The sequence below is a fragment of the Polypterus senegalus genome, chromosome 9, assembly GCF_016835505.1.
Source record: "Polypterus senegalus isolate Bchr_013 chromosome 9, ASM1683550v1, whole genome shotgun sequence".
Lineage (NCBI taxonomy): Eukaryota > Metazoa > Chordata > Cladistia > Polypteriformes > Polypteridae > Polypterus > Polypterus senegalus.
Genome location: NC_053162.1, coordinates 41,320,644 through 41,336,452, shown reverse-complemented (window position 1 = coordinate 41,336,452; position 15,809 = coordinate 41,320,644). Strand labels below are relative to the sequence as shown.

Below are 15,809 nucleotides of genomic sequence, written 5' to 3'. Positions count from 1 at the left end.
GTTTGCATGTTCTCCCCGTGTCTGCGTGGGTTTCCTCCAGGCGCTCCAGTTTCCTCCCACAATCCAAAGACATGCAAGTGAGGTGGATTGTAGATTCTAAATTGGCCCTAGTGTGTGCTTGGTGTTTGTGTGTGTCCTGCGGTGGTTTGGCACCCTGCTCAGGATTGGTTCCTGCCCTGGGATTGGCTCCAGCATGACCCTGTATTTGGATTCAGCAGGTTAGAAAATGGATGGATTATTACCTGTTCTTTCTTAAACAACAAAACATGTTTTATGAGAAAGCACATAATAGGTTATATATTACATTGGATGACCTGTTTTGCAAGTCAGGTTTAGTAGAATGGAAGATGCTCTTTAATTTATTTTGTTGTTCTTTTGGTTATAATGCTAGACTTGTTTAATGTATTCTTTTGTATCTCTTTTAAGTATAAAAAAGGTGTACAACATACTGCATACAGTTATGTTTTCAATTGTGTACTGCTCTGGAAGCCATTAGACTTTAACTATTATATCACAGTAATCAATCTAAGTTGAATTATATGTACAGAAAACACTATTATAAAATGTTTAACAAGCATTACTTGGGTGTATGAATCTGAGCGAAACGAGTTCACATATAATAGGATGTTAATGGACAGACAGAAGAAACAGGTGAGAAATTGACAATATCCAGAAAAATATTTTAAGGCTCTCTACCCATTATAACAAACAGAACTACATTTTCCAATGCAGGTCAAATCCTGTTATAGTGAAAACTGAAGTAACACAATTTTCAGAATAATGAAAAATTTTTGTTGGCTCAAACAAATGTTCATACAACTTCATGTTAAACATTTTATTGACCAAAATGGCCAATGAAGATAATAATGCAATGTAAAAAATATTTAAAGCTGCGCATATACTTTCAGCGCCAAGTCTCAGGAAACCTTCCAACAGGCTATCGCAATAAATAGAGGCAGTTTGTTGCTAAATTTCCAGTCTTGGTCCAGTTCGTGCGTCATTATACATACAGAGTAACTCTGAATCAGTGCTCCACCTAGAGTCTGCATGGGTAGTTGTGTTGTGTGTGGATACTGTACTGTTCGAGTTTCATAGAGTTTCTCAAAGTTTCTTTGAGATGAACAAAAAAAGTGAGAAATGGCAACAGTTTATAGTGAAAGAAAAATGAACAATCCTGGAAAAAAATGATTCCAGAAAAAAGAAAATAATGACCAGTATTTCTATTAAAAAATGTTGCATCTAACATCTCGTTTTCATTCTATATTCATACTTGTATTTCTATTGGAAAGAATGTTTACATCTAATGTCTCGTTTTCATTCTGTATTCATACTTATATTTACATATAATATTTCATTTTCAAGTAAAACATTTTTTGCATTTTAAGAGGGACTGTTTTTTATACAGGTATTGTCAATCTTGGGTCACAGAGTTGTACGAGAGACAGGAATGGTTGAGTCCTGGTTTTCAAGGAAAATACAGTTACTTTATTACTGTATAGAGTAGGCAGTTACAGTCTTAAGAATTCAATCAGCACTCACGCATATGACTTAGGAACTGTGACATGGCTAAGCTTCCTGCTATAGCTACCATTTTCATAGCATAAGAACACCAGCGGCTTGGAATCACTTCTGTGGTAGACATGATCTGGAGAAGAGAGATCAGGAGAGTGCAAGGAAGAGCAGGTCAAAATGTTAAATGTTCTAAACGTTATGCAACAAGCATGTTATCAGCCTGATCCTGCACAGGACAACCAATTACTTTACCCTTGATTTATTGTTTACCAGATGCAGCAGTGCAGCTGCGGAGCTGTCCTTGTGCCGGTGCCATTAGAGATTGGGCAACCTTGGTCACAATATTATGTGTATTTTCCCCATATTCATTATAACAAAATTTACGTTACAGCAAAATATTTTTATGGTCCCATGAGTTTCGTCGTTACACTTGTATTTTGAATTGATTTTAATGGCATTGATTTTCCAAATTTAGAGAGAAATGAAAATCTGTGAAGGCAAGAATTTTAAGTAGAGTTCAAAATAATTTGACTGTTTATTTATAATTTTATTTAAAGGAATACTCCACCCAAAAATCATTCTTTTTTCTGTTACTTGCCTTGTGTTGTTTTTAGGGATAGTCAAGAGAAATTTTTAATTTGATGTTTTTATGAAGAACCGAGATAATACAATTCCTAATATACTGGGCCTAAATGAAGACCAATGCTGAATATAATAATCAGTATCAAAATATTCACCAAAAAATCAAGTAAAAGTTTTGCAATTAACGAGTCCATCCACATGAAAATAAAAGCTTTTAAATGATATACTAAAACCATTAAGCACACAACATTATTGCTTTTCCTGTAACTTCAATTTTGCAGTTATTAGAGTTACAATTCATGCATTTGCAATCACATTTTCTCCAAATTACCTGTAAGACACATGGTCCAAAGCAATAGGCAATAGAGTGACAAGTGACAAGTATGTCTTAACCTCCAGGAATAAAATGTAAATGTGGTTAGTCCCGAGTAGTACTTGGGTTAACCGATTTTGATGGGGTTTGGAATGTTAAGCCCAAATATTGCTCAAGATAGTATTTAGTAGTTGAAATAACATTATATCTATTGTAACACATCAATTTTCATGAGTGGGGTATAGCCTTCAACCAAAACACAATGGCATGTAAACGAGAAATTGTAAATCCAGTTTTAGAAAATCTAAACCATTAGCCGAATCAAGCGATAGTGATGACAATCTGAGTTGGTCAACAGATGTTGATATGATTAGTGAAACTGATGCATACGACACCATATATTTTTAACTTCCATGATATATCTGTTGAATTCAGTCCCACAAAATTTTACTGTCGTGCAGGTAGCTCTGTGGCAAAAAAAGGCTAAATAATTTTGATAAAGTAGAAGGACAAGAAAGACATTAGACCATAAGCACCATTCATAATGCAGCAACTACCAATGTTCGTTTCAGGAGAAATAAAATATGTAAGCCACTAAGCCTTGCACTGTGGTAGCCTACAGCCTAACATTCATGTGCAAGCAGCAGAAAAATATTATAAGAAAACGTGCAAAGAAACACTCTTCTACTATCCTGATTATAATGTTGGGCTGTGCATTAGTCACTGTTTCAAACATATCACACGAAGGACATGTGCATCAGTACAGCAGTTGACACTAGATATACCTTTCCTACTGCATTTATGTTGGCATTTTAGTATTTACAGTATGTTTCTGTTACACATAATAATATTTTGTCTTGTTGAAAAAAATGTAACCTTTTGTTTAATTTTTCTGGGGGTAAACATAGCTCCCTGCAAGTAGCCCATTGAGCTTGGATTTAGAAGATGATCTAATTCAAAAGAGGTTGTGTGGCTAGACTAAGAAGAGAGTGGGAAAGTTTGAGAGATAAGGATGAGAACATTCTTTTGTCACCATGGTTTTGTTTGATGTGAAAAGGACCATCCCATTTGCTAGACAGCAGCTAAAAACCAGTGTAAGCAGACCCCAGTTTATTTGTTTCAGAGTCATCTCTTTAATAATCCCTCTCTTGTGTCTTTTGTTAATGATATATAGTAAAACCTTGATTATCTGTCAGCGGTCGGGACGAATAAGAGAAAAGACGGATAACAGAACAGCTATTTTAAAAATTATATACATTATAGTAGATTAGTTTAGTGAATAGTCGTATTTTTTACAAAAAACAAACTATATTAACAAAATAGATTATTATCAAAATTAATTAATTAATATAATATTGTAATGACCAGCGTAATAAGCAAATACAACTCAGAGGTACTGGAGGTTTCTACGTTTTACTTGAGAGTCTTCATTCCGTAACACATGGTGCTGCCTTATACTCCATTATCTGAGTTACAGAGCGCACCTCCAAAAAAATAAAAGAAAGCTTTCCTTACCAGTAATTAGCTCCTGACACTAACATTCTGTCTTTTTCTATACCGCAAACACACCTGCTTATTGTCTCCCGATTTCCTACTCAAAACTCCTTCCGCTGCACCTTCCTTTTTCTCCAAACTTCTCCTGTCACTCATCATCTTAGAGGCGTGTCCGTCCCACACAGAACAGAAGCTCTTCACAAGCTGCCTGCACGTCACAATATATTAACAAAACATAATATAAAATAATTTAAAAAGAATATTACAATGTAGAAGGACATTAACATTAATACAGAATAACATTACAGTGGTTTCCATTTTCGACACGTTTTTTTAATTTTGTCGGCATTACACTTTATATTGTTCTCTGTTGTTCTTCATACTCCATGAACTAAAGCAATAATTGAAGTACTTTTGCCATTTCATAAACATTTAATAATTTCAGTTTTTTGTGACAATTCCAACCCCACATGCCTATGTTTATCGCCCATAACAGTGTATAGTAGTTTAATTATAACAAAAGAGAAAAGCTACGAAATGCTATTAAAGCTGAAGATTTCAAAATGTGGAGTAACACGTAGTGCTGAGGAAGAGCATTATGCACTAGCAGAAGGGAGAGTTGTTCTAATGTGCAGAGCTCGCAGCGTATCATGCAGCAGTAGTAATAGGTAGACGCTGGCGTGTGCAATGTTTTTGGGTTTTTTTTGCCCTGAAGGTTAATGGAGACTGACGGTTAATTGAGTGACGGATAATCAAGGTTTTACTGTATTATTATTTTTTTACAGAGTTTTGACTGCTTTTTGGTGCTGTTTGTTCTTGGATAGGCTCACAGAATATACAATACACAGACATTAAAATTGAGAAATTACAAAAATTATCTACACTTTGTGTCCAGATGACTCCTACTTTTCTTTCTTGTCCCAGTGGCTACAAAACCTTTCCTTATTTTCTATCCTTAAGGTGTCCTTATAGTAGCCTAGGGCTGACACTCAAACATTAAATGGTGTATTTCTTTGTGCTTTGAACCAGTGTATAAACTTTGCTGGTATATACAGTATGTTTTAGCATTGGTATTTTACATACACTTTGTAAAGATATTTATCATTAAATTGTGTTACAAAAATTGTAGCGAAAAGAAAAACCTACATTTTAGAAGAGGGCTCATCACTTACATGAAACTGTTTTTCATTATATTATTTCCACCCATCTAAAAGCTTGAAAATGCACCTCTGCGTAGTCAAGCTATAATTAAAAAGAATCCAATGAGATTTAGTGACTAGGTAAGTAGTGTTTACAGAATGAAATTGGGCAACGAAGATTTTCCATCAAGCGTCTTATGGTTTTGCAGATTATACCATTGTTGTGTCTAGATTGAGTTTTCCATTTCGTCACAGTCTGTCCTTCAAAGCAGTCATACAGGACATAGCTATTAAGCAGGCAAGGACTACTTAAATTCAAGACTGTCATATTTATACCAGAAAACTTTTGGCATTGAGCAGTAGAATTTGTGTTAGGCAGTTTCTTAAACGTGCTAACATGGGACTAAATATTCACATTTTATATGGAGCTGAAAAATGTTTCGGAATCCAAGGTGAGTATGCCACTTTATCCATCTTCATGTCAGTTACATGCAAGATCAGCATGATATAGTGTTTTAGAATTGACACGGCTCCTTGGTGCATGTGCTGTTTAAACTAGGACCTTCAAGTATGAAAATATTTGCTTACCGAGCTTGTAATATTAATTGATATTACTGTATATACCATTTATGAAATGTTTTGAAAGAATGATTTCCTGTAAGACAGAGACATCCGGAAAGCAAAAGTTATTTTTTATCTGAACACTTCTGTTGCATATTAATCCATTTGTGATTAAGTGGTTTGTGCTGTGGCACAGATCATGTAAATTGCTATGGAAATTAGCATGACTACTGAACAGATGTTTGGTTAAAGTTGAAAACTTATATTTTTTGACAAAGTGTACATAATTGTATCTATTATGTAATCATTTGAATCCTTTCTACCAAAGAAGTGACATAATGTATAATAAGAAAGTGAATAAATCATTAAAAGCTCATGTATCAGATCAAGAAAATTAAACATTAAGAATGCCAACAGTACTGCTGTATTCAGACATTTACAGTACATTTAATATTTAGATTAGTGCAATATATTACAAAAAATAATATTTTCCAACTGTCTAAATCCAGTTAAGGGTTTGTAGGGCCTGTTCTAACAACATCAGACACAAAACAGAAACTAATCCTGGACAGGGTGTCAACTGAATGTAAAGCCCACTCACACACTCCTACATTGTCCAATTTACAATCACCATTTAACCTAATATTTATTTTTGGGATGTTTGAGTATACATAAATAACCCAGAGAAAAACTGACACAGACAAGTAGATACGGGATTTGAAACTAAGATGCTGGATCTGTAAGGCAGCAGCACTAACCACTGTATCATCATGCTGCCCTAGTTCTAAATGTTCTTAGGTAAATGTGGTATGTAATGTATTTCTGTATTTTCAAAATATTTATTGGTGGAATGAAATTAAAAATTCATCCTTAAATTAGAGTTTTAGAATTTACCTTGTGTCACTGATTCTTAAAAGCAGTCATCTATTACTTGGCAGAAAAGCAGATGATGCACTGCTCAATTACAGTATTGTGAAATTTTTGTAACATGTTGAAAGTATTATTAAAAGGATTAATAGGTTCACATTAATTCTTATTTTCCATCCAGCTTTAGAGTATACAATTTTAAAGAAAAACAAATGTGACTTTTGCGTTAAAAAATGAGGGAAAGGTGGCTTGATCACACTGAATGTGGTTATTATAGGTCCTACAACAGCATTACCCTTGGTGTGCTTATTTTTATAACAGCCATTGTTCATTTATCCTTTTTCCACATCAGCTTAGTCCAGTATGAACCTGTAGGCTTACTCACACTATTACATTTTTAACACTACAAAAGCATATCTGTTTATTAATTTACTTAGTTATTTTACACTCATTATCATTCAGTCACTGTCTTTGTCTGTATAGCAGTGAGAAGAACTTTGATATGATTTGATCTATCCAGGCCAGTTAGCCTTAGTAAACTTCATGAACAAATTTGGATAAATGAATATGGGGATGTGCATGCCTGTTTGCTACAGTGAATTGGTGCTTCATCCACTAGCTGTGCAGTACAAGTTTCCTTGTCCCTCCAGTTTCATTGGCCTCTTTCATCTATTATTCAGAGTCACACTATTATTCAGAGTCACAGACTATCCTTACAACACCGTGAGCAAGGCATGGACCAACTCTTGATTGAGCACCAGATCATTTAACTGTCTCCTCACAAAACACCCACAGAGGCAAATTTAGAATCACCAGTTAGACTTTCACATATGTTTTTGAAAGAATGTGAAGGCCCTACATTTTCTGTGACTGGGTATGGGATTGTAACCTAGAATGCTGGATCTTTGAGGCAGCAGTACAAACCACTGCGCTGGTCTAACACACACCTATCACTAATTTAAAAACACTAGTTAACCATTATGTGCATTTTTGTAATGTGGAAGGAAATCAGAGCATCAGGAGAAAACTCATTTGGACATTTGGAAAGAACATGCTGACTTTTAGTACTTAAGCTTGGATTTAAGCTCTATATTCCGGCACAGTGAGAGATTAGTGGTAATCAATGCACTGAATTTAATTTATGTTTGGCTTTAGCTGTTATTCAGATTGGTTGAATGTTTATAAAATATATCATTGCTTCTTTTAAAAAGGATCGTGTTCAGGAATTGGCCCTGCAGTACAGTAAGTGGCTGATAAAGGTTTCTGTTTAAGGTGCACGTAGCTATATGTTTATAACTTAAATATAACTAACAATTGACTAATGCTTTTGAATTGTTGGCTTTTAGTGTCCCTCTGTTGTGTATCATTCCCTGTAATAAAGAAAATATCTTGTTAATAGTGCCATTCCTTCTTTATAGGTACCTTCTTCTATCATTAGACGAAATTGTTTAAAGATAAGCAATATTTTTCCTTTAGCTTGAAATTTGTTGGTTTGAAATTTTTTGTACCTTTGCATTTTTTGTGCATTTGGGAGCATATGTTCGTATTCACGCACATCAGCCTTCTGCTTTTTATTTAGAATTGTTTTTTAGGAGAAGATTAGTTGTTAATGACCAGCAACAGGAATATAGCCCTAAGATTTAAAAAATTCTGTAAAAGAATATGACTCAAATATACCTTAAAAGAGAAAATCTCACAAAGCCAGGTAACATGCCTGCAGCAATACTTTATTTAATTGGGAAATGAATAGGAATTAATTGATTAAGAATTATTGTTTGGATTTAGGGGAGCACTGTGGCTAGGACTACTGTCTGTTCAAATCCCAGCCCAGTCACTGTTAATGTGGAGTTTGCATGTTCTGTCCATATCTGTATAGGATTTCTCTAGTTGCTCTAGTTTTCTACCCACAATTCAAAGACATACAGGTGAGGCTGATTGATTCATGCTTGGTCCTCATTACTGGCGGGACAGAGCTGAGATCCCTGTTAGTCAGGTAAGTGTGTTTAAAAAATGGATGGATAGAAGGTTGTATTGAAAACTGGAAAAAACTGTAAATCTTTTTCCCATCCCTTTTGTAATGTTTCCTAAAATAACACATTTTGTTTCTATGTTTTTTTGGTAGACATGAGTTTTTGGTTAGATTAGCAAAGACTGTATTACCTGGTTTCGCTTCCCGGGTCCTCCCTGCGTGGAGTTTGCATGTTCTTCCCGTGTCTGCGTGGGTTTCCTCCGGGTACTCCGGTTTCCACCCACAGTCCAAAGACATGCAGGTTAGGTGGATTGGCGAATCTAAAATTGTCCCTAGTGTGTGCTTGGTGTGTGGGTGTGTGAGTGTGCGCCTTGCGGTGGGCTGGCGCCCTGCCCAGGGTTTGTTTCCTGCCTTGTGCCCTATGTTAGCTGGGATTGGCTCCACCAGACCCCCGTGACCCTGTAGTTAGGATATAGCGGGTTGGATAATGGATGGATGGATGAATGTATTACCTGGTTGCTGAGGAACTAGAATGTAAATCATAAGGTTCAGAACCTGTAATTTCTTCACTGTGTATACTCTTTAGAAAGTAACTTAATCTGATTTCCATGCATAGCTATGCTGTAAAGCATTTTAAGGTTTGTATTCATCATGAATGCTTTATGTAAAATAAAAATTGATTGTTTAAATAACTAGTGACCATTGTCCTGGAAGCATTGAACACAAAGCAGGAAATAGCCCTGCAGTAGTAAATCACAGGAACCAGTCACACACTGTCTCACTGAACCAATGTTAAACTACCAGTCAATTTAATCTATGCATGTATTGTGATGTGGGATTAATCCCCAAGTACCCAGCAGAAAACCTGTGCAGAAATGAAAGTGAAAACTGCAAGCAGGTGATGAATGGGATGGAATTTGAACTCACTGACATTAAATCTGGGCAGCACGGTGGCGCAGTGGTATCGCTGCTAGGAGACCTGGGTTTGCTTCCTGGGTCCCCACTGCGTGGATTTTGCATGTTCTCCCCTTGTCTGCGTGGGATTCCTCCTGGTGCTCTGGTTTCCTCCCATGGTCCAAAGACATGCAGGTTAGGTGCATTGGCGATCCTAAATTGTCCCCAGTGTGTGCTTGGTGTGTGTGTGCGTGTGCCCTGCGTTGGGCTGGCACCCTGCCCGGGATTTCTTCCTGCCTTGCGCCCTGTGCTGGCTGGAATTGGCACCAGCAAACCCCTATGACCCTGTGTTAGGATATAGTAGGTTGGACAATGACTTACTGACTGACTGACATTAGATCTATAAGGTGGCAGCACTTCCCATTGGGACACTGTGCCACTCTAGAATAAGAATCAATATTTTTCTTGTTAGTGTTAGTATTATCTAGTATGTCTACTGCAGAGCATGTGGAATGTCAAAAATGTGCTTTCTAAAAACAATCATTTTTTTCTGTGGAAAAAACAAGCTTCACTCTTTGGTTGGTATGAGAATCAGATGCCTTTATTAAAAAGGACAATAGAATCCTTAGACCCATTTCTGTCAGGACAATCCTGGTGTCTTTTTTTATGGACATAACATGTAAAATAAGTACCTTAGTTAAACCAATCAGAATGTCTGCTTCAGTTGTTAATATTGGAATAAGCAAGCTAACAGTCACATTATACAGCATAGTATATATAATTTATTTTTCAAAAGTTAAATTTTTAATTCCAACACTGAATTTGATATAACTATAATACATTTTGTTGCATTCAGACTTTATTAAATTGTTGTTTAAAGTATGGCATGAACCATTATTTTTAGCCTAAGCTGTAGGTTTCTAAAATGCTGATGTCAACATTTTGAATTTTGTTAGTTTTCTATGTCTGTAAATTCAGAGATTTGCTTTTTAGAATTTGGAATTTTCAGAACAGTTCTAAATTTAGAGTACATTGGTAACACTTTATAAGCATATATTTCTTGCTTATAAACTATTTAAAAATAAGGTAACTTGTGCAGTATTTGCTTTGTTTAACAAGTCCTGTGGTTTTGTTTAACAATCTCACTATTGGGCCTGGAGTCAGCAGTTGATTTATGCTACCTGACTTTCAATTGCATTTTAATCAACTTTTTGTATTTGTTCTTTATTCTGTTTGATGCAGTTCTGCCTAGATTTGGTCTATTATATACATATACACTTTTCCATGTTTGAAAATTGACAAAGGCAAGGGAAGAACTTTTTACATCTTAACAGTCATGGTAAATCAATTAAATAAATTTGGCTAGACATTTGCTATGCCTGTCAGCATAAATAGAAGCAAATCCGGTGAGTCACTAGAACTACAATTGGAAATGTCTTATGTAGGATAGAGAGGAAAGTAGTGAATATAGAAGATAAAAAAGATTAAATATCAATCAACAAAATCAGACAAGGCTAATTGAAAAATATGGCAAAAAATAGAAAAGGCAGTTTTACTTATTAAGAACAAAAATACTACTTGTTGAATACACTAGACATCCTAGAAATCACGTAATGTGCTGCCGGCATAAGGCAGCTAGCCATGTTCTTTCAAGACAGAAATCATTCCCACATTTAAAAATTTTAAATGTGCCATTCATAAGATTTATATTCTCAAGATGTAAGACCAACAGGTTCAGTAACTATTTTATTCCCAGCACTGTAATCCTTCTGTACTCTAAATTACATATGTGGTGTGGACTCTGATGAACACTGAAGAATTACAGTGCAGCATGAAAAATTTATATTATTATCTATCTGAATCATCCACCTTAATAAAATAAAATGTGTCTGTAGGGTCTGACTGTGTGTCTGTCCAGTTGCTATGCCTCTGTCATATGAAAAGATGGTACATCACAAACATTAACACTGCTTTTATGAATCCCATACCAAATGGCATATAACAGAAACATACTTGGTGCACTGCAAATGTTAATGCTGAGGTCTATGTAGATTACTTATATTTTATCCCATCTCAGACAAGTGGCACAGTTGTATATTTGGTCTATAACAATGTGTATCATTTAATGGTATGTTTGGGACATTGGACTTTAGGCATTAGTACAATATTAAAAAAGCATAATGCTGTATATATCCTTATACAATGTGTGAATGTGCTTGTATATATATATAAATATAAATATATATAAGTGTATACATATACAACTGAGGATGTGGAAATGCTCAGCATATAATTAAATGGACCCTGACCCACTGAGATAGAAACATGAGGCTCACTGCTAAAGATATATCATGTTTGGATGAATCACATGCTTTATGTTTAAGACTGGTTTGTTCGTCAGAATGTATTTCAGGAAACTGAACATTTTACAGAAAGCAACATTTCTTTCAGTAAGGAATATTAGTTATAATGTGTTTGCCAGTATGTGGAAAAATGGTATGATCTTTTAAAAATATTTTAATTATTTTGAACTTTCACAGTTTCATACATTGTTTTTTGTGCTGGAAAGATATTAATAGTTTATTTTTTTCTGATTGGGGTTTTGCATTAGGATATTTGCTAACTGATCTTTGCTTCAATATAGCACTTCACAAATTACATATACAAGCATCTATAGTTATAGCAAAACTAATAATCAGCAAACCATGCTAAACAACATTAAAAAGGATGAGGAGTTAAAACATTTTAGACGACTGTATCACTTAAATGGCATTTTACATTTTTTTGTGTCTGTGGTCTGTCAACATTTTTGTAACAATGCCAGCAAAGGTTAATAACATAATCAGTAATCAATTAAATGCTGCATGATTAGATGAGCCCTGGTCCACTTATATCTTTGATATAAATGGTAGAAACCATTTACTAATGGTTAAGCTTTTTACAGAAACATAATGTGTATCCTTTTCCCAGTATTATACTTTTTACAAGAAAAAGAAAAACGGGTTAAAACTTTCTGGTTTTGGCAAGAGATACTTAATTTAACACAGTAATTAGACCTTGCAGAATTTTTTGTTAAAGGGGATCCATGCAGAGTTTGAGTTACATAACAACTAAATGAAGTTAGAGGTCTTTTTCTAAAGAAAATGTAATTACAATGTTTCGCTATCTTAACTTAGTATTTCAACTACTGTTAGTTGTTGCCTGGATAGAGTAATAGAAAGGCAGGCTCAGAATTCTATGGGTAAACTAATATGTAAATGTCTCAAAATCTAAACCTCTCATTTCATTATCAGAAAGTTATCCAGACAACCCTTCACATGGTTTTTTTAGCATTTAGGACATGTGTTTGTGAGGCTGATTTTATTTAAGGACTTGTAGAATAAATGGTGTTTAAAACCTGGAAAGCTTTTAAAATGCCTTATGCAAAAAGCAATTGAAGTTTATTTTATTTTGTTATTGTAGGAGGGTAATACAGTCATATTTTTTATGTTATTAAAATCAAGATATGCTTTTCTGATTTCTTATCTTTAAGTTTATTAGGAATCTTATACCTTTTCCAATATTTTTATGTACCCCACAGGCTGTCTATCAACAGCATCCAGAGACTCAATGGCCTACACTTTAAGCCCTATGCCTGGTGGACCCATTGGAACACAGTACTGTGTGACAAAGGTAGAGCTGTCTGTAAGTGGAGAGAATCTGCTTGACAGAGATGTCACATCTAAATCTGATCCGTTCTGTGTTTTATTCCTGGAACTAAATGGCAAATGGGTTGAGGTAAGAAAGAAATGAGTATAAGTTGACACCGATTCAGGTGTGATTAAAAATGTTGTCTCTCACCATCTCCCTCAGACTGTATATTTATGTATTAGTCATTTTTCTCTTCCTTAATAAAATGTTAGTGCTGGGAGACAGTATTGCCTGTTAGCTAAGAAAATGGGCTTTTCAATCTCTGACACACGTTGCCACTAAACAAATCATGTAATCTAACATTCCCTCTGCTGAACAAAATAGAGTATAATGTATATAAGTACTGTACTATTGCACTGTACTTGTGCTCAGTATAAAACTGTTCTGTATTTGTAAAGCTCCTTAGGATAGTATTCACTCTGGAAAGGTGCTGTTTAAAGCTGTTTAAAGGGTGTTTGTGTGATAGGTTTTGAATTTATCCTTTAAACATGTTACTATAGTATGACTTTATTATGAACATTTTGCCTGTTATTTTACCATTTTTTTGCAGGCGTAATGGGCTATAGTATGATGGTGTTATAATTGGCTTTTTAAGAACTGAAGTTGAAATTGATCTGATTTAAATTACATACTAGTTAAATTTATTCAGTTATTCCTTGTAGTAGTACTGTAAATAGTACTGCTGATAATGAGTCAATAAAATGCTGCGATAAATTTCATTTACAGTTTACCCTTACCTGGGGACTCTATTTACTTATTTATTACTTTATATAAATTAATCTAGTTGATTGTTTGAGTGAATAAGTGTGACGTCAATAACTTCTATCTTCCACATACTGAATTGTAGAGGGGGTAGCCTCTGAAGACTTTGAAGAAGCAAAAGTCAATGCTGGAAATAAATCATTGATTGACAGAATTCATTATGTTACAGTCCAGATGCTAACCTACTAATAGTATATTTAAGGTGAAGGTTGCTATGTTGGTTTTCATATGAAAATTAGTGTAGCACTTCAAAGTATAATATGTCAATGTACCCTTTTTTGTTACAAGCCAAGTAAGTTATTTTTGTGGTGAATATGGAAAGTGATTTATTTAAATAAAGAATTAATAACAACTTAAAATATTATAGTAATATATACAGTAAATAAAAGCTGTTTTGAGGAAGTATAAAGGATATGGTGAGGAGCTTATCAGTATCATACTTAGATAGATAGATAGATAGATAGATAGATAGATAGATAGATAGATAGATGCTTTATTAATCCCAAGGGGAAATTCACATAATCCAGCAGCAGTATACTGATACAAAGAAACAATATTAAATTAAATAGTAATAAAAATGAAAAATTAAAAAAATAAAAATAAAAAAAGCAGACAATAACTTTGAGTAATGTTAGCATTTACTTTTATGAGTTGTCTCCCTTTCTAAAAATCATCTACCTAATGTCTAGGACTGCTCTCTTCAAATTTCCGTCTTTTGTGTTTACTTGGGTTTCTGAGTGGATTAAATAGTAAACTTTTTTCATATGAGGTAATCTGTGCAATTATTTTCTCAATTTATATCAAAGATTAGTCACTGACTACCATTGTGATCCTGAACTAAGTTCTCTCATCACAGTCTTAGTTTTTGACATTTACAATCTATACTGAATGCATTACTATGGTGGGCTGGCACCCTGCCCAGGGATTTGTTCCTGCTTTGTGCCCTGTGTTGGTTGGGATTAGCTCCATCAGACCCCCGTGACCCTGTGTTAGGATATAGTGGGTTGGAGAATGACTGACTGACTGACAGAATGCATTAATCATTATAATTTTCTCTAACATACAGTATTTTATGTTTGCATTAGGAACAGAAGCAAATTAAGCAATGTTAAGCTGTATAATTTAATGTTGTCTAGTGTTTTATCTGTGTTGTATTAGCTGTCATTATTGTATGAAATATTCTCTTACTGTCTAACAATTTATAATGTAACGTGTTGTATGTTTCCAAGGTCATAGTTCACAGTTTTCCTTCTGTTATTTTACAGATTGGAAGAACAGAAACTGCAATCAATAACCTAAACCCAGTTTTTGGTAGAAAATTTGTAATTGATTACCATTTCGAAGAAATTCAAAAACTAAAGTTTGCACTCTTTGACCAGGACAAGTCAAGCTCCCAGCTCTATGAGCATGATTTTCTAGGAGAGTTCACATGTACTCTGGGGGTGGTAAGTAAGATTTGTATTAGCAATATGTTTTATAGGCTGTGTTACACATGTGTGCACGGAAGGCAGCTGAAGGGCTCACAAAGGGATAATTCCATGCCTGACCAGGGGATGGTAGGGTGCACTAATTGTTCCTCTTTTTCATTGACAGACCAACCACGGGAAATTTCGCCTGGACTTGAGGACGTCACTTCCATTTCCAGGCCTGATGATGACGCTTCCAGTTCTGGGCCCGATAACGACACTTCCGGTTCCTGCCTGGCTGACATCACTTCCCCTGCCTGGCTTTAAAACCGCTATGTTTACCTATTGTTGTGGTTCTGTTGTTGAACTAAAGTCTATTGAAACAAGTCATGTGGAACCAATCTTTCATTTTGGCTGCCTAATTGAAGTATAAGGGTGGCTGCCTCCAAACCTCTTTCGGTGTCTATTAAATCCTTTCACAGTGGCGTAGTTGAACTTCTACCTTAATAACTTCCTTGCCTGCTGACCCAGGACTGCCCCACCATTGCAAAGGTCTCTGCCCCCATACTCGGCCATTCGGGTAAGGTACACTCCCACCTGGACCCGGAAAGGTTGAAGTT

At 35.1% G+C, this 15,809-nt stretch overlaps 1 protein-coding gene across 2 annotated transcripts in view; it reads left to right on the top strand.

Moving 5' to 3' along the window:
* cpne2 (copine II) overlaps nucleotides 1-15,809 on the top strand; it is a 291,680-nt gene that overhangs the window by 76,438 nt on the left and 199,433 nt on the right. Inside the window, exons 1-3 of one of the 2 annotated variants that reach the window (XM_039762969.1) lie at nucleotides 5,305-5,492; nucleotides 12,912-13,108; nucleotides 15,049-15,228. In XM_039762969.1, the coding sequence (XP_039618903.1) occupies nucleotides 5,438-5,492; nucleotides 12,912-13,108; nucleotides 15,049-15,228 (432 nt within the window). In that variant the 5' untranslated portion in view covers nucleotides 5,305-5,437. Of the gene's footprint in view, nucleotides 1-5,304; nucleotides 5,493-12,911; nucleotides 13,109-15,048; nucleotides 15,229-15,809 lie in introns of those variants that run through there. The other variant, XM_039762970.1, reaches the window with a different exon arrangement.